The 17,330-nt window shown below is 58.4% G+C and overlaps 2 protein-coding genes across 2 annotated transcripts in view; both read left to right on the plus strand.

Annotated features, from left to right (window-relative positions):
* Positions 1-228: 228 nt before the first annotated feature.
* Positions 229-2,342, plus strand: FXYD2 (FXYD domain containing ion transport regulator 2). The gene is given in 7 exon segments (XM_054517116.1): positions 229-297; positions 299-326; positions 1,012-1,050; positions 1,164-1,238; positions 1,822-1,858; positions 1,994-2,024; positions 2,153-2,342. Coding segments are annotated over 6 exon segments (273 nt in total). The 3' UTR covers positions 2,019-2,024; positions 2,153-2,342.
* Positions 2,343-10,666: 8,324 nt separating this feature from the next.
* DSCAML1 (DS cell adhesion molecule like 1) overlaps positions 10,667-17,330 on the plus strand; it is a 99,918-nt gene continuing 93,254 nt past the window's right edge. Inside the window, 1 exon segment of the mRNA XM_036397512.1 lies at positions 10,667-10,807. Coding sequence (XP_036253405.1) covers positions 10,765-10,807 — 43 coding nt within the window. The 5' untranslated portion in view covers positions 10,667-10,764.

Below are 17,330 nucleotides of genomic sequence, written 5' to 3' on the forward strand. Positions count from 1 at the left end.
CGGCCGGTCCCCGCGGCAGGAGGCGAAGCCCGGCAGGGCGGACAATGGGAACGGGAGTCAGGGCCGCGACAAGGACGCGCAGCTCGGGGCGCCCAGCCCTCCCCACGGCTGGCACGGTGGGTGCTGCCCCTGCCCTTCCCTCCCCTCCCTCTTTGCCAAAGGCGGGCGGGAGCCCTGTGCCTCCCCTCGTGACTGCGATAAACATTACACCGAGGCCATTAATGTTTAATGAGGTTTGTCTCCCAATTAATGCGCGTTCCCGTGGGTGCCCACTCGCAGAGCGAGGCGCCCGCCGGAGCGACGACACGCCGAGGCCATGGGTGACGGTAAGGACAGCCACCTCCGCGGGGACACCTCCCTGCAGCAGCAGGGCCCGTCCCTCCCACCGAGAGCGGGGGAAGCTCTCGGTGAGCATTTGGGGTGGGCAGACGTGGGGTTGGATGCTCAGAGCTCCACAGCCCCGTGGCACATCAGGGACAGCCGGCGTTTGGCTTCTCCTGGGGTGATTTCTCCTTGCAAGCTGCTCCCGGCAGAGGGCTGAGCAGTCAGGTAAGGCGGCAGGAGCGGTGACACGGTGACGAGCTCGGTGACACCGAGGGGTTGTTGGGGTGCATCTGGTACGAGGTGTGAGCCCCAGGGGTTGTTCAGTCTGAGCTCTGAGGGGACAGAGCCGTTGCTGGAGTCCTGCAGGCAGCGGCACTTCCCGAGGGCAGTGGAGCTGGGTCCCTGCCTGCAGCTGCACCTGGAGCATCCTAAAAGTGCAGCCTGCAGTGCATCCCGTGGATTTGCCCAGGATCCTGCAATTTGTCCAGTACCCTGCAAGTGCAGCCTGCAGTGCATCCCGTGAATTTGCCCAGGATGTGAAAGCTCCCGGGGTGAGACCCAGGCGTTTCCTGGCTCAGCTGCGTGCCAAGGAGGTCACAGCACTGTCACTTGCAGTCCTCGGTCCTGGTCTCTCCCGTCTCCTCTCTGTGAGGACGTGGCTCTCACTGGAGTTTCTCCTCTTTTCAGAGCACGTGCCCGAGCAGGGCCAGGACAGGTTCAGCTACGGTGAGTGTGTGCCCGGGGCTGGGGCAGGGGGGCGGGCAGCCGCTGCCGCTCCGCCGTGGGCTCTGCCAGAGGCTCAGGCTGGCCTGACACCTCCTGGCCGTGCTCCTCCCCAGACTATGACACCATCCGCAACGGGGGGCTCATCTTCGCCGTCGTGGCTTTTGTGATCGGGCTCCTCATCATCCTCAGTAAGTGCCTGGGTGGGTCGGACACCCCTGGGCTCTGCTCCGTGCTCCACTCAGCCCCTGCTGTGGCCGGGAGGGGGCTGGGGGTCACCAGCCCTGCCCCACAGCAGCAGGGGTGGGCACAGCCTGCCCCCGGTGCTGCCTGGGAACTTTCCATCCAGGCAGGCTCCCAGCACAGGGCGAGTTGGGAGGGAGACCACGTAAATATTTTGTGTTTCCCTGCCAGCGCCCGGGCTTCAGAGGGAAGGTCACTCATTAAAAATAGCAGAGAAAACTCTGACATTTCCAGAGAGGGGAGCCAGCGTTCCCAGAGCCCTCCAACCTCAGCAGCTCCCAGACTGACCCGGTGCTCAGTGTCAGCACCGTGGCCCTGCCAGGGTGTTCTGGCACCGCTTTGTGCAGGGCAGCCATGGTCGCAGCTGCTGCAGGGATGGTACTCACTCATTTTAGGGAAAAAAAACCATGGAAACCAGCAGCACTTGCAATCATGGGGCAGCTTGGGGAGCCTGTGGGCAGTGCCAGGGCTGCAGGGGTGGCTGTGATGGGTGGGGGGAGGCTCAGCCTCAGTCGCTCCTCTCACCCCCAGGCCAGCGGTTCCATTGCGGAGGGAGGAAGAAGAGGAGGTGGGTACTGGGGTTTCATCTCTGCTGCCTGTTCCAGTCCTGCCAGCTGACAGGGCCGGGGTCCAGCCCCTGTTCCCCCCTCTCTCAGCCACGTTGCCCAGTGTAACACTTCTCCCTTTGGTTTTTGCTCCACAGACAAGGGAACGAGGACGAGCTGTAGGTGCAGGTAGGAGCTCCCTGTGCTGGGCAGCGATGCTCTGGGGTACTCGTGCTCCAGGGAACTGCTCCTGGGGAGTCTGTCCCGGGAGGAGAGGGGCTGGGGCACGCTGGCCATGTCGCCCTCCCTCTCTCCAGCCCCAGAGCTGCAATGCCCCCATGGAAGCAGAGCTCCAGCCGAAGCCCAGCAGTCCTGGCCACCCCTCACCCCGCTCCAGTGGATCCATTACCCCGCAGGGCCAGAAGGCAAATTACCCTCGTGCTTCCCCCTCTCTTAGACCCAGCGAGAGTTTCTTGGCTAATAAAGTTCAAGCTCTGAGAGGTTCAACTGCGTGCCCGAGGCGTTTGAATCGCCCACTCTCCTGGCCCTGCTCCAATCCCTTTTCTGCCCTGCAGACACAGGAAAAGCTCCCGCAGCCCGAGGCACGGGGCAGCCGCCTCCGCCCTGGCTTTGCTCCCGATGTTTCTTCTCCCAGCTGCGGGTCCTGGATCCTGCGGCACCTCCCTTTCCCTTGGGATGCCCAGGCAGCAGCTGGCAGCACCGCGGGGCTCTTTGTGTGCTCCTGTCTGGCCGGGATGGGGTTAATCCTCTCCCTGGCAGCCCTGGCGGTGCTGGGCTCTGTGCTGGGAGCTGGGGAGGTGTTGGGAGCGCTCCAGTGCTGGCTCCTGCTGCTCCCACAGCAGCGCTGTCCCTGGGATGGGCAGGATCCCGGCAGGGGCAGGGCCAGGACAGCCCCAAAGTGACCAAAGGGACATTGCAGAGCAGGAATGTGACACCTGCGCAGGTGGAGAAGAAAAGGGAAAGGAGGAGAAAGGGGGATGCTCATGAGTTACATTTGCCTCACAGAACAATCCCGACTCCCCAGCAAGGGTTGGGCATCGCCTGCAGAGGGCAAGCGGAGAATTTCAGCTTCTGCGTTTCTTCTTTTTCCATTTTCTCTGTTTTCACTTTATAAACTGCCTTTACCTTGACCCGCGCGTTTGGGGGATTTTCCCTGTTTTTAATCCCTGCCTGCCCTGCTGGGGATGGGAGTGGTGGAGCAGCTCAGGGTGTCCAGGCAATGTCAGCCCAGCCCAGCTGCACAGAGCGGGATCCTTCTGGGTCAGGAACGGGGCTCGCATGAACCACGGAGCTCTGTGGGAGCTCTCGGCCTCTCTCAGCTTCGGATTCAGCCAGAAACGCCTCTTTCAAAAAAAAAGGGAAAAAAAAAAAAAAGGAGCAAAACTCTCGCGCAATTGGGCGGCGAGTGAGGGGGAGGAGGGAGGTTCGCTCTGAGTGCCGGAGCTGGCCCGACACAGACACCTAGTGACAGCAGGGCACAGCACTGCCTGTCCCCAAGCCCCGCAGGCCTGGGGCAAAGGGGACCGGGGCACCCCGAACAGCAGAGAAGGAGGGAGCAGGGAGGGATGCAGCGGGGAGCTCGCTTCCAGCCTGGGGCAGTATTTATGGATATGCATTTGCTAGGAATAAAATATAGAGTGAAACCCCAACTGTAAAAAACTGAGTTGCATCTTTTAGAATATTGGAGGACTGAGAGAATAAGAAAAACCCACAAACGCAAAGACACCAAATATGTTTTAAACGTCATTTTAGCTGCAGCATATAAATAACAAGAATTACTAAAATTCAGCAAAATGACAGCTGCTTATTTGCAGCAAGTGGAATGCAGAAATATATGCATTTGACTCCTCCCCTGAAAACACCATCAGCCTTTTTAAGAGCTTTTAGTAAGTAGTCGTACATAATCCTAATATTTCACCTTGCCTTTCTTCTCTGTTCAGGCCCATCCCATTACTTTCTTATTGTGTGTTACTGAACATTGGTCAGTCTGGGGTCTGCTTGACCAGGGAATGGTTTGGATGAGAAACCCCAGCTCAGGGGGTGTCCTCCCCTCACCTGGAGCCACTGTGGTTGTTCAGGTGTGCAAGGGGCCGCCCTCAGTGACCCCGACCGTCCCAGCACAACCGGGATGCTGAAATCAGCTCCCGGGGTTGGTGTGGGCTTCGATGGAGGTCAGACATTGACAGAAAAATAGGATTAGCTGGGGGAAGGTTATTAGGCAAAATCCGTGCAATTTGTCTAATCTGAGGTGCTTATTTAACACAGTAAGGAGATTATTTTGGAATATAATTTTGACTTGACAGTGACCCACTAATAAAAACTCATTGCAGCTTTGCACAGCTCAAGCAGAACAGGAGTCCTTCGACCGAGGAAGAAAATGGTTAATGGTTAAACCCGATCTGTCTTAAAGGTGTGTGTGTAACTAAACGATCCTGAGATTCTATGCAAAGTGCCTTTTTACCAGCACTGAAGGGTTTGGCCACACCAGAACTGCCCTGCCCGTGCCTGACCGGGTCTGGTGGGGCTGTGCCCCCGAAAGCAGCAGCAGAGGCTCCCAGCAGGCAGGAAGGCAGCAGGGGGTGAAGCGAGCCCGTCCCCAGGCAGGGCTCCCCTCCTGCCCTTCCCTCGCCAGGAACCCGCAGACAGAACCCCCGTGGCTCTGGGGCCGGGGATTAGGGGAGGGAAAAGCCGTGTCTGGAGCTCTGTCTCGGCACCAGATGGCATTAATGGCATTATTCTGCACGGCTTGGGGACAGCCACGTGTGCCCGCACCTGCACGGCCCCACGCCCCAAACGGGGATGGGGTGTTGAGAGGTCTCTAGGACGAGGTGAGAGATGAGAATTTGACTGCATGTTTCCAGAAGGCTGATTTATTATTTTGTGATATTATATTAAATTATATTATACATATAATATATATAATTTTATAATATATAATTATATAATATATAATATATAACTAATAATATATATTATATATAATTTTATAATATATTATTATATTATGTTATACCACGTTATACTACATTATATTATATTATATTATATTATATTATATTATATTATATTATATTATATTATATTATATTATATTATATTATATTATATTATATTATATTATATTATATTATTAAAACTATATTAAAGAAAGAGAAAGGATATATCAGAAGGTTAAACAAGAATGATGAAAGCACGTGCCTGACTCCTCAGAGTCCCACACAGCTGATGGTGATTGGTCACTAATTAAAAACAGTTCACATGGAACCAATCAAAGATGCACCTGTTGGTAAACGACCCCCAGACCACATTCTGAAGCAAACAGATAATTATTGATTTCATTGTTTTCTGAGGCCTCTCAGCTTCCCAGGAGAAGATCCTGGGCAAAGAGGATTGTTCAGAAAATGTTATGGGGACACTGACAGGGGACAGGGGCAGGGCAGGGCACACCCAGCACCCAAACCTATGGGCAAGGCCAGGCCCTCGGGCCTTTCCCTGCTCTCCCTTGGTGAGGAGGTGTTGGCCTTCTCCCCTGAACCAGGCAATCTCGGGGGATTTCTCTCACAGCCCCCTGAGCCATTAATCTTCTCAGAGCAAATCTTTTCTGCGGCACAAAGGGGATTGGGTAAATAATACAGTGGACAACTGGAGTGCCCTTTTCCTCTGGGAAGGCTTCCAGAGCCAAACAGCTTCCCCTTGGAGCTGGTTATTTATTCCCTGTTTGCTCTGCTGGGCTCTGGGTGGACAGGTAGGAGGGAGAGGGGCTCTGGCTGGCTGTGGCCTGTGCTTCATCCCTGACTGGAAGCGAGGAGATGAGGCAGCAGGGCCAGACCTGGAGCAGCAGCAGCAGCAGCCAGGGAGGAGCTGCCAGCCCTGCCCGTGGTGCCAGGGACGCATTTCACCCATGAGGAAACGCAAATGCAAAATGTCTCCTCGTTAGTTTAAAGAGGAGAGCAGCAAATGGTGACTCAGGGAGCCAGAGAGGAGCACTGGAGAGAGGAGAGATGGGCTGGGCTGGCGGGGAGCCAGCCACATGCCTCAGCCTCCCTCTGCTCTGCTCTGCTCCCGAAAAGGCAGCGCATCCAGCAGCAGCACCTCTGCAGGGACAGCAGCGCTGCACGGGCTGGAATTACCCTCCAGCCCCAGGAAACGGCATTCCAGCCCCTGGAAAAGGCATTCCAGCCCCTGGAAAAGGCATTCCAGCTCCAGGAAAAGGCATTCCAGCTCCAGGAAATGGCATTCCAGCTCCAGGAAATGGCATTCCAACCCCTGGAAATGGCATTTCAGCCCCAGGAAATGGCATTCCAGTTCCTGGAAACGGCATTACAGCCCCAGGAAAAGGCGTTTCAGCCCCCATTTCCCTGTCACACTGCCCCAAAGAGGAGGCGATTGGGAGTGACTGCTCAAGGCAGCAGCGCTGTGGGAGTGCAGCCCAGGATGGACAGGCTGGCTCGCCCCGGTGGGATTTGCAGTGGGATGCACTGCAGGACGTGGCTGGAAGCAAAGGAGGGTCCCCATGAACCCAGCCCATGTCTCAGGACCGTGCCTTGCAATCACAGAGGTTGGAAAACCCCTCTAAGACCATCCAAGTCCATTAACCGATGCTGCCAGCACTAAACCAGAGGTTTAGTGGTCCCCAGAGGTCACATCTGTACACATCTGTCTTCCAAATCCCTGCATTAAATCCCTCCACGGCTGTCCTGGGCAGGCTGTTTAGCCCCTGGAGTTTGCTAAAACCGTGCAAAGGCCCTGGAGCCGGTGAGGACGCGGATCCCGCTCTCCTCGAAGCCCCCCGGCCCTGTCCCCGCTGCCCCGGTCCCGCTCAGCCGCGGAGCTCGGCGACACTAGAGGGAACCAAATCCCAGCTTCTTGCCGGGAAAGAGCTTTTCCTCGGGAATCCGAGCATCCCGGCTGCCCGGCAAGGGATTCGGGCACGGGGACACGGAGCCCTTGGCAGAGAACAGAACCGCAGGATGGTTTGGGCTGGGAGTTTTAAACTGTTCCCCGTTTTCGTGGCATTGTCTGCTCACAGTCACGAGTGCCAGGGTTCCTTATGGAAACGCAGCTGCTCCTGCAGTGCACACCCAAAGGGCTCAAGCAGGATGCCATTTCTGGGAGCACTGACCTGCTTGTGCACCTGTTTGTGCAGGGGTTTTACTGAGGCACAGCCCCTGGCCACCTTCAGGGTGTTTCTCCTCCCACCACTCCATGTGGCAGCCGCCTGCTCCCCTCTGCCACCGGGGAAACTGAGGCACGGGGGGCTGCAGCCACAGGCCAGGGGGGTCCTTCCCCCCTCAGCATCCACACTGGGCCAGCCTTGGGGCTGGGGACAGCAGGGAAGGAGGGGCACGGCGTTCCAGGACAGGTTTGGCCGGAAGGAACCCTACCCAGGCGTGCCCAGCGCTCTTCCACACAGGTGTACCCAATAATCAGCTGAACCCCATCCTGCAATTACCCCACATGCTGTCCACCTGTTCCTGGTGAGACTGGGCTGGCACGGGGGCTGTGCAGGACGCAGCTCTTTGTCCCTGAGGGCCGTGGTGTCCGGTGAGGGGTCACAGCGGGCTGGCCCTGCCCGCAGAGGGGCGGCGAGGGTAAGCTGGGACGCGTGGGAAGCGCTTTGTGCCAATCGGCTCCAGACAGATAAGTAGCCCTGTTGTTTTAATGACCGCTTCCTCTGGGGATTTGGCTGCGAGGGCGGCCGAGGCCACGGGGCTGGGGCCGGAGGGAGGTGGGGTGTGCCCGGCCGGAGGTGGGGTGTGCCCGGCCCGAGGGATGTGGGGTGCCCAGCACGGGGCACAGCCTGCATCTGGGGCTGGCCCCGGGGGCTGAGGGGGTGCTGTGCCCACCCTCCTCTTGGCCGTTCTCCTCTGAGAGTGGGTTTTCTGAGTATTAGTGGAAGACTTGCCTTCAGGGGGAAATAGCTCACTGGCTAACAGGGACACTGCTGTAATCCCCAGAGCTCTGGGGCAGCCTGGAGCTGACTGCAATTCTGCCCAGAGGCAGAAGAAATGCCTGGCAAGGGGGAGATTGAAGGGGGGGCTGTTTTCAAAGGGCTGCAGCATGCCCCGTGCCCCCAGGAGAGGCAGCAGGACCCACCCTGTGCAATTCCTGCCGTGGTGAAGGAAGGGTCCCCCCTCCCCGATCCTGCTGGGGCTCAGAGCTGTGCGTGGGCATGCGTTGCCATCATTTCTCCTGTGCCTCATGCAGAGTTTGGGCCAGGGAATGAATTCCTCACTGGGAGCTTCACCTTTGAACCGTGCAGCTGGGCTGGCTGCTGGCTCTGGCAGGCTGCTGGCTGCCTGGGAGCAGGGCAGGGAGCCTGGGATGGGCTTCTCCTCACCAGCCACTGCTGGCCTGGCTGCCTGCGAGCCGCCCGCACTGCCCAAATAATTACCCTGGAGATTTCCTGCCTTTCCTCATCACACCACACGAAGCACACGCTGCAGCTCTGCTTGCGAGCAGGACACCAGCTTTGCGGGCAAAGGCAACACACAAACGCTTCCTGTGCGCACCAAACACGGGGCTGTGGGCAGGCTGATGTCCCCAAACGGTGGCTGCCTGCTGGGCCAGAGCTGAGCCCCGGTGTGGGCTGGCAGGAGCTCCTGCTCCAGGAGCTCTGGCTGCCTGCCCAGTGCTGCCAGCCCTGCACGTGTGCCCAGGCTCAGCGAGCTGGCAGAGGGCCTGGGCTGAGCCATCCATGGAGGAGCAAACAGGGCTGGAGTGAACGGCACAGGCAGCTCAGGGACTCGCCAGGGCTCCCCCAATATGAGCTGGGCTGAGCACTCGCCCTGCCAGCCTCAGGTTTGAACTCTGGTGCTGCTCCTGTCCTGGAGGAAGGAGCTCTTGCTGGGGCAGGTCAGGGTGCTGGGTTGATCCTCTGAGCTGGGCACGGTGAGGAAGCTCACGAGAGCTGCTGAGCAGCCACGGGAGCTAAAAATGAGCAGCGTTTACTCCCCCCGCTCACATGGCTCACACAGAGACGTGTGGGGCCCCGTGGGTGCTGTGCCAGTGAGTGCCCTGCCAGCCCACGCAGCCCCGTTCATCCACTCCCCAGTGGAGGAGGGTACCAATCCCACCTGAGGCCGAGGCGTTGTGTGCTGCTTTGCAGAGTGCTGAGGCAGGTTCCAGGCTGGCAGCTCGCTGTGAGCAGGCTGGGCTGGGCTGTGCTGCCATCCTGCAGCAGCTGCTGGGGAGGGAAGGGGGCAGATGCCTGGCATGTGCCTGGGGCTCCCCAGAGCCCGGGCTTTGCCGCTTGCCTGGGTATGGGCCTGCATACCAATTTCCCTGCCAAGCACCGGCGAACATCTGCACGGCCACGTAGGTGGCGATGGGAACGCACCTCGGCTCCTGGGGGGTGTGTGGGCACCGCGTGCGCATCAGCTGCTGCCTCGCCACCCTGGGGACGCCGGCCAGGGGTGCCAGCGTGGGGCTGGCACGTGCCCGCGTGGGAGGGCTGTGACACCCACGAGCCGCTGAGGTGGCCTGGGAACGGGCTGGGGAGGGGGTGGTGATGGCGCTGCCGAGCTCGGCAGCACCGTGGAGGAAGGGGAAGCACATCCTTGGGGAGGAGGAGGAGGAGGGGGGAAGGCTGTGGTGTGGCAGCACGGGCACAGTGTTTGCCCCTGTTTCTGCTGCTGGCACTGATCAGGTGGCAGTGGCCTCGCTGTGCTCATCACTAAGATGACGGCAGGGAGGGGACAGGGGACACGGGGTGGGCATGGAGGACCCTGCGTCCTGGCAGCTTCTCCGTGTCCTTTGGCAGCATCCCCGCTGTGAAATGGGAGCCTCCCACCCACAGGTACCCCCTCGGTGAGCTCTTCAGGAGACTTCTAGGTGTGAATGCTTGCAGTGAATCCACGAGGGCTGGAAATGGCCACGGAGCTGTTGTTTTCCCAATTTCCATGATCATAGTTGCATTTTCAATTAAATCTAAACAGCGCTTTTTAAAAAATCCGAACGTAATGTTTTTCCTGCTGGTTGTTTTGTTTGAAATCTGAATGCTTTAATCTTTCTTTCTGTTTATTTTCCAACAAATTGGGCTTGTAAAGGCTGTTTTGGAAAGCAAAGAAAACCTGCTATAATCACTTCAAGAAAAGACACTCTGAATGCTCTAACGGTCCAGACAAATTGGCTTTGGTGTGACTAAGTCTTGGGGAGTACAAGCTTCGGCTTGAGCTAAGCCTTGGATAAATACACCCCAAAGTAAAGCATTAGCTGGTATTTGTTTGTTATTTGCTGACTGGAGGGATGAATGTGTAATGAATCTGCTGGCCCTGTCTCGCTTGTGTCCCCTCTCCTGGGAGCAGCACGGGCTGCCGGACCCCTGCTCCCCCACCCTCACAAATGTCCAGAACCACGCTGGACAAGGCTTGGAGCCACCTGAAAGGTGTCCCTGTGGTCTGCAAGGTCCCTTCCGACCCAAACCGCTGTATTGTTTTTGTCCTCCGGATGCTGGAGCAGCGTACGGGAGGCCCGGGGAGCAGGAGCAGTGCCGGTGCGAGTCCCCGCTGTCCCAGCCCTGCGGCCAGGACAGGGCTCACCTGGCGCAGGGCTGCAGGGCACGGGGCTCACCTGTGCCGCTTTGCGGGGATGGGGCAGCGCCAACCGGGGCTGGCGGCCCGGGGGCGGCCGGGGCCTCTGCCAGCCCTGGCGCACGGCGAGGAGGAGGAGGAGGAGGAGGAGGAAGGGGCTCGGCCGGCGGGGGCCGCGGCCGCCCCCAGCCCTGCGCGGCGCGGGGGGGGCGGGCGCGGGCGGGAGCCCGGCCCACGGGCGGGAGCGGAGCGGGGCGGAGCGGGAGCGGCGCTGGGCACCTCAGCCGGGCTGGCAGCGGCGGCAGGAGCGCGGCACGCCGGGGCACCGCACCTCCGCAATTGCGCCGCAGCCCGGGGCCAGAGCTGCTCTGTATGGCATGTGGCTGGTAACTTTTCTCCTGCTGTACTCTTTGCCGAAAGGTACGTGCGGACCGCGGCGGGGGCGGCGGGGGTCCCCGGCAGCGGCACCGGGCGGGTGGCACCGGCTGCTCCCTTCCCGGGGCTCTCGGGGCTCCGTTTCTCGGTCCCGCATCTCTCGGTGCGCCCTCCCCGGCGTCCCGGGGCTCTCGGTGCGCTTTCCTGCGCTCTCGGTGCGCTCTCCCCGGGGTCCCGAGGGTCTCGGTGAGCCCTGTTGGGATCTCGATACGCCCTCCCCGGGGTCCCCGGGCGCTCGGTGAGAGGTCCTGGGGCTGTTGCTGCGCCTTCCTGAGCTCTCGGTGCGCCCTCCCCGGGGTTCCGCGGCTCTCGGTGCCGCGCTCTCGCTGCGCCCTCCCGAGTGCCCGGGATTGTCGGTGCGCTCTCCGGGAGCGCTCGGCCCGGACGGCGAGGCGGGGAGCGGGGCTCGGAGCGGGGCCGGTCGGTACCGGCGCTGCGCGGGGCTCGGAGCGCGGAGCTCGGGGCGCGGAGCGGGGCCGGTCGGTACCGGAGCATCCCGGAGCGGCTCCGAGGCGCAGCCCCCGGTGGCAGCCGCGGCCGGGACCCCGCACCGACGGGCGCAGCATCCTCCGGCGGGGCCTCGGCGGGACCGAGCGCTCCGCGTCTCCGGAGCGCTTCTCAGTGTGATCCCGTCAGCCGGCGAAAGCCAGCCGTGCCTTAAAATTCGCATCCTTCCCCCTAGGAATGCTGTGTGAAGTGTAACCCAACGGCTTGACATCAGTCAGATTATAGATAAATCATAAATGGGGGTGGGGGGGGATGGGGAGAACCGTGGAATAAGCGTGTCAAGGAGACACACGCTGGAAGATTACGGATTAATTTAAAGTTGGGCATTAAGTGGATGCTGCCCACATCCAGCGAGGTGATACTCTAAGCGAGTCTCTGCTCTAGATGCAATTAAAGAGAGGCAGGAGCTGCGTGGAGCACGGGCACTTAAATCCCACTGTGTTTGTTACAACAATCGATCCGTGTTACATAAAGGAATTGCCCATTTCCGGATCTGCGGGAATTTTTAATTATGTTTCTGTAATAAATTACCTCTTTGCCCACGACCCGACCTGCGGATGCGGGTGCTGGAAGCGCCCACCTCTTGGAAAATCGTCTGCTCGGAGGATGTCAAATGACATTTGCCCTAATTATCGTCTCTGACATTTGAGAACAGCGAGGGGGAAATTTTAGGAAATGAGGAAAGTGAAAGAAAGGGGACGGAGCTGCCTCCTTGCATGAGACCTCTCTTGCTGCCCATTACCCCGTTAGCTGAATGTTAATCCAATGAAAAATATTTACTGAGCTTTAATAGGGCACCCTCTCCAGTTGTGCGGTGATGATCAATTATTCCATCAATTATTAATTATGGAATAGCTGCTTTATTCGAGCTGGGGTGAAGCTGCTTTTGGGAGCTTTACCCAAAATCGCTATTGTGCTTCAGATCTGCTGAGCTGAACGTGCCAGCGTCTGCTTTGCTTACATTTGCATTTTTTACCGTGCTAAAAGGAAAAAAACAAACCTGGAAACAAATAACCGTCGAGGATGCCATGATTCCTTTCGACCCCCAGTAGTCAAAATAATAAAGAGCTGCACTGGTTTATTGCTTTTTGCATCTTTTCAGCCCCAGCTTCTTGGAAAAGGGATCTCTTCCCACAGAGCTATCTCTTCGGAGAGGAGCAAATTAAAAGCCTCCATTAGCACAACTCCTCGTGGCCTCATTTTACATTTTATTTCTTAAAAAAAAAAAAAAATTAAAAAAAGGAGAAATCTTCAGCATTGAACAGTCCTGGTGATGCAAAGTGTTAACGTGAAGCGGTTCCAGAGAGAGGACAGCAATACAATGGAAGTTTCATTAGAATAATAGGATAAAAAAAATGAATTGCTTAATGCATGATAAACCTTTCAGATACTTAATATTTCTGGGCATCGAAGCACATCCTTTTAACGTGCTCCTGCTGTAGAACAAGAGCTCAAGTAGAAACCGAAAGCAGATAAACATTTGATCCGAGGGACCCCTGAAGTTTAGAAATCCCTTGATGGGCTGTAGCTGCTTATTTCTGCCCCTGTTTATGAAATAAACAGAAATGGGTGCTTGGCAAGCGGAGAGTTGAGCAGCGAGATGCTCTGGCAGGCAGAGGGGAGGCGAGTGGTGTGATGAGGAATGGACTGGCCACAACTGCGAGGCTGGGAGCCAGGGAAGCGTCTCCCTGCATGGTGTTGCTGGATGGCTCTGCCGCCTGATTTATATTGGCATTATATTTACATGATGTTCCCGCGCTGGGCGCAGCGAACGGTGCAGCTCGCGGCTTCTAATCTCTCCCATCTCGGCCCCCCAGTGTGGCACAGCGCTCGTTTGTCTCTGAAATGAAACATGGAAACCTCATTAAATGCACGGAGGAGAAGCCTGCAGTGCTCAGCTCCTCGCCGTGCCCGGCGCTTGTTTATCCTGCCAAAATTTCCCAGCACCAGGAGCTGCCGTGGCGGCTCGCCCAGAGCCTTCACCTGGCGTGGGCTTTGGGCAGCTCCTGCCTTGGCATGGGGAGCGGGTAAAGGCGCCCTGGTGCTCCTGGGTGTTTGTCCTCTGCAGGAGGAGGCTGTGCCTTGTGCGAGGGGCGAGTGCCAGGGGTGTGCTGTGGAACAGCCCTTGTGGAGCTGGGGGCTGCCTGGGAGCTTGGGGCGCACCTCGGGGCAGCCGTGGCTCCAGCACCGCGGTGTTGGGGTGCCGGGATCTCTGCCGGTGTGCCCCGTGTGCCAGGGGATGGATGGGCAGCGCTCCGTCCTTCTCTGGAGCAGCTGGCGAGCCGAGGGCGAGGATGGAGCTGGAAGTCTTTGTGGCAGGAATCCTGACATGGCAGCAGGCAAGGCTGAGCCGCGCCTCGGGTGGCACGGAGGCACCTCAGAGCCGAGCAGGCAGCAGCCACACGGTGCCACTTCCACGGTGGCACCAAGGAGGAAGGCGTTGGGTCAGCGCAGCCGCTGCCATGCTGCTGTTCGGGGAGGATGTGCAGGGGCAGCTCGGGGTGCAGGGCGTTCCTTGCCTCTGGAATCTCGGTCATAGCCAGCTCTTGGTCTTTACATAACCACGGTTTGGGAGTCACCCTCTCCCTGCTCCTGGATCCCGCAGAAATATCCCCCAGCACGCGCAGGCTGCCGCCATCATCCGCCAGCAGAGCCCTACCCAACGCTCAGGAATTCCATTTCCAGGCTCCTGCTCCTGCTGCTCCCAGCTGCGCCTGGGAAGGGCTGCAGCAGCAGCTCCTGGCCCTGACAGGGGAGCCAGCACGGCTTGGAGGGGATGGGGAGGAGGTGAGGGGCTGGCAGGGCTTGCCCAGGTGTGTTCTGTGTTGGCTGCCTGGTGGCAATCCTGGTCTCCACCTTGCAAAGCCACCGAGTGGGTCGTGATGCCCTGGGAGCATGGCCTGGCCATTGTGGAGGGAGCCCAAGGCCAGGTGTGTGTGGCCTCTGCTGTGTCCCCTGCCCACCCCTCGTGCCCGCTCCTTTGACCTCCCTGGGGACACGGTGCTGCCCCTCTGGCTGGGCAATGTCACCGGATGTCCCCTTGGGACCTCAGGCGTTGTGCTCAGCATGGCCCAGGTGTGGAGGGGCTCTGGAAGGGGAGGGAGAGGCCCTCACCTGTGTCCCCTGGGCTGGGGATGTCCAGCTCTGGGTCAGCCCCTGTGTGGACGGTGTGGTGGGGCTGGTGCCTCTCAGGAGCAGCCAGGGGAGGTTCTGGAAGCAGGAATCCGGCCGGGAGAGCTTTTTTTCCCAGGCAAGGGTTACAGCCTCAGCCTGGGTGCTGTCGTAATCGCTGGAGGTGGTTCAGGCCCTAATTTCCATGCAGATGCATTAAGGAGCAGGCGCTTGGAGCACGTTTGGGCCGTGCCCTTACCCACAGAGGACCAGAGGCAGGCTCTCCTTTGCTCCCTCTCTGCTTTGTCACCTCAGCAAGGACCATGGTGCTTGAGCCAGAGGGGCTGTGCCACCACGATGGGACCCTGTGGTGGCCAAATTGCAGTGCCAGGAAAGGGAAGATGCTGTGGCAGGAACCTGCTGCTGTGCTGGGCACCAGCTGAATGCCCCAGGCCCCGCTTGGCATTTCCTGACACCATTTCCACCCCCCTGAGCCGGTCCCTGAGTGCAGAGGTCACGGCTTTAACCCTGTGGGCTGGGACACGGTGGGGAGGTGACATCCCAGGAGGATGTGCTGCTCTCCTCTGAGCTCCCCTCACAAGGGACCAGCCTCGGTGCTTCCCTCCTCATCCTTCCAGGCGCTTGGCAGTGCCACTTGTCACTCCATCAACCCCAAGGTCGCTCCCTGGGTTGGCACAAAGGCTGTGAAGGTGTCCTGGGGATGAGGGCTCGGAGGGAGCTCGTTCCAGGAGGCTCCTCCAGCGTTCCCCACGTGCGGGCGGGGTGTGTTGGAACCTCTGCCCTCTCTTCAGCACGGAGGGACCATCAGGACTCACTGCCTACCTGCAATCCCCAGCGCCGTGCGTGCCAGGCCTTGGTTCGCTCTCTCCTTGAGTAGGGCAGGTGTCAACCACCCTTAATGAGGATAATGAATGAGCTGCGAGGTGGTCGTTAGCCTGCTGCTCTCCTCAGCATCCCTGCAGCCCGGCTCGGAGTCCCTGCTGGCCCCTTGGGAGCCCCACGGGTGGGGTTTATCCAGGGGGGAGCCCCGGCAGGTCCTCACCAGCCTCGGAGCAGGGCTGGGGTCACCACCAGGATCAGGAAACTGCTGCCAGTGGGGTAATGAGAGCTCCAGCCCAGCGCCTGCCCAGGAGATGGCATGAACCCCCCAAAACACCAATTCTCCAGCATTTCCCCGGCTCTGTCAGGTTTGCACCCAGCTGAAGCACCATGCTCAGCTCTGAGGGGCTTTGGGTGGGCTCGGGGCTGGCTGTGTGCTGCCAGCACAGGTGATGGACGTGCACGGAGAGCAGGAAAAGCCTCTTATCTCGGGAGGAAGAGCCCTGGCTGGCACGGAGCCCATCCTTGTCTGAGGCTGCTCCTAAATCTGCCTCTTAGAGAAGGACGGGCTCTTCTGGGAGATTTTGTGCAGGACACACACCTGCACCTCTCCAGAGACGGTGACACATCCTGGGGACAGTTTGTGGCCCCTCTCTGGAGCAAACAGGTGCTTGCAGAGCTCTGCTGTGTCACTGAAGGTGCTGGAGCTTGGGAAGTCCGGCCATCAAAACTGGTAAATATTCTGAAGGGATGATAACAAAATGACTCGCTTCTCTCAGCTGAAATGGGGATATTAATATTTCAATAGCTCTAGGTTGTAATTTACCACAATTTAGGAGGATTGAGCTCTGATAACTTAAAGCACCTGCCTTTCAGAGCCAGCCCCAGTGTCCAGCCCTGTGCTGGGCTCGGTGCAGCTCCCAGCTGGAGCCAGGCTGGGCTCCAGGCTGCCTTCCCAGCAGAAACCCTTCCATCTCAGCTCTCCCAGCCTCCTCCCTTCAGGTTCATGTGAATTAATGCCCTCGATATGTAGGTTAGGGTCAGCACATCTGACCAGATGTGAGCAGTGATTTCTGGTTTAAAAATATTGCTGTGCTATTTCTAAATTTTTAATCTCTCCCAGTGATTTGGAGACAGTTTTATGAAACATGGAATTAGGATGGTGCTCAATGCTAAATGGTAAAGGAGATTATGAGGATTTAACTCTATACGTCTGTCACATAACTATTGCCAATCCCATAACCTCCATTTTCTATTAAAAATCCCTTTCCCCCTTTGACCCGAAAAAGCTTTATGGGTAATCTGAATTTCTCTGTTTATGAGGTATTTTTCCACTCCTCGCCCCTGCCCCTCACCCCTCCAGCTCTGAACCCTCCTGGTGCTGCTGAGGATGAAGATGTTTCCCTGGCAGGAAACATCTTCTGGGTGCTCCAGGAGCCTTCCCAAGCCGTAATGTGGGATCTGGGGAGAGATCCTGGATGGAGCACGGGGCACTGCTGGGTGTCCTTGGTCCAAAGCCAGGATGAAGGTGGCTTCTGCTGTGCCCTGGCTCCAGCCATCTTCTGCTCAGCTCAGGCTCAGCCACAAATAGCTCTGTGCTGCTCGTGCAGCCTTTGTTTCCCTTCCTCTGCCTGCAAATGTGCGCCTCTTTCCCTTTCATGTATTTGGGAGAAGCACCGCGCTGCTGGGATGAAGGGAAATGCTGATTCATGACGACAAACCAGCCTGGAGATGTCACAAAATGACATCTGCAGGGCCCAGCGGTGGCCCCGTGGCTCTGCAAAGGCTCGGCTGGAGCTCTGCTCCTCCGTCCGTCCGTCTTTGGTGCTCCCCAGCCAGGGAGGGAAAAGCAAACGGCTTTGTCTCCTGGACACGGGGAATCCGTGCGTGGGGACACGAGGAGATGATTCTGTAACCTCTAAATTGGTTGTCTCGTGTGATGGCACAGCTGGAACTCACTACCAGCCCATCCCTCCTGTGGCACAGAGGGCTCTGAGGGGCACAGGAGGAGCCCTGGTTGTTTATGGGGATGATGCCGTGCAGTGCACAC

This window comes from Molothrus ater, chromosome 22, assembly GCF_012460135.2.
Source record: "Molothrus ater isolate BHLD 08-10-18 breed brown headed cowbird chromosome 22, BPBGC_Mater_1.1, whole genome shotgun sequence".
Classification (NCBI taxonomy): Eukaryota; Metazoa; Chordata; class Aves; order Passeriformes; family Icteridae; genus Molothrus; species Molothrus ater.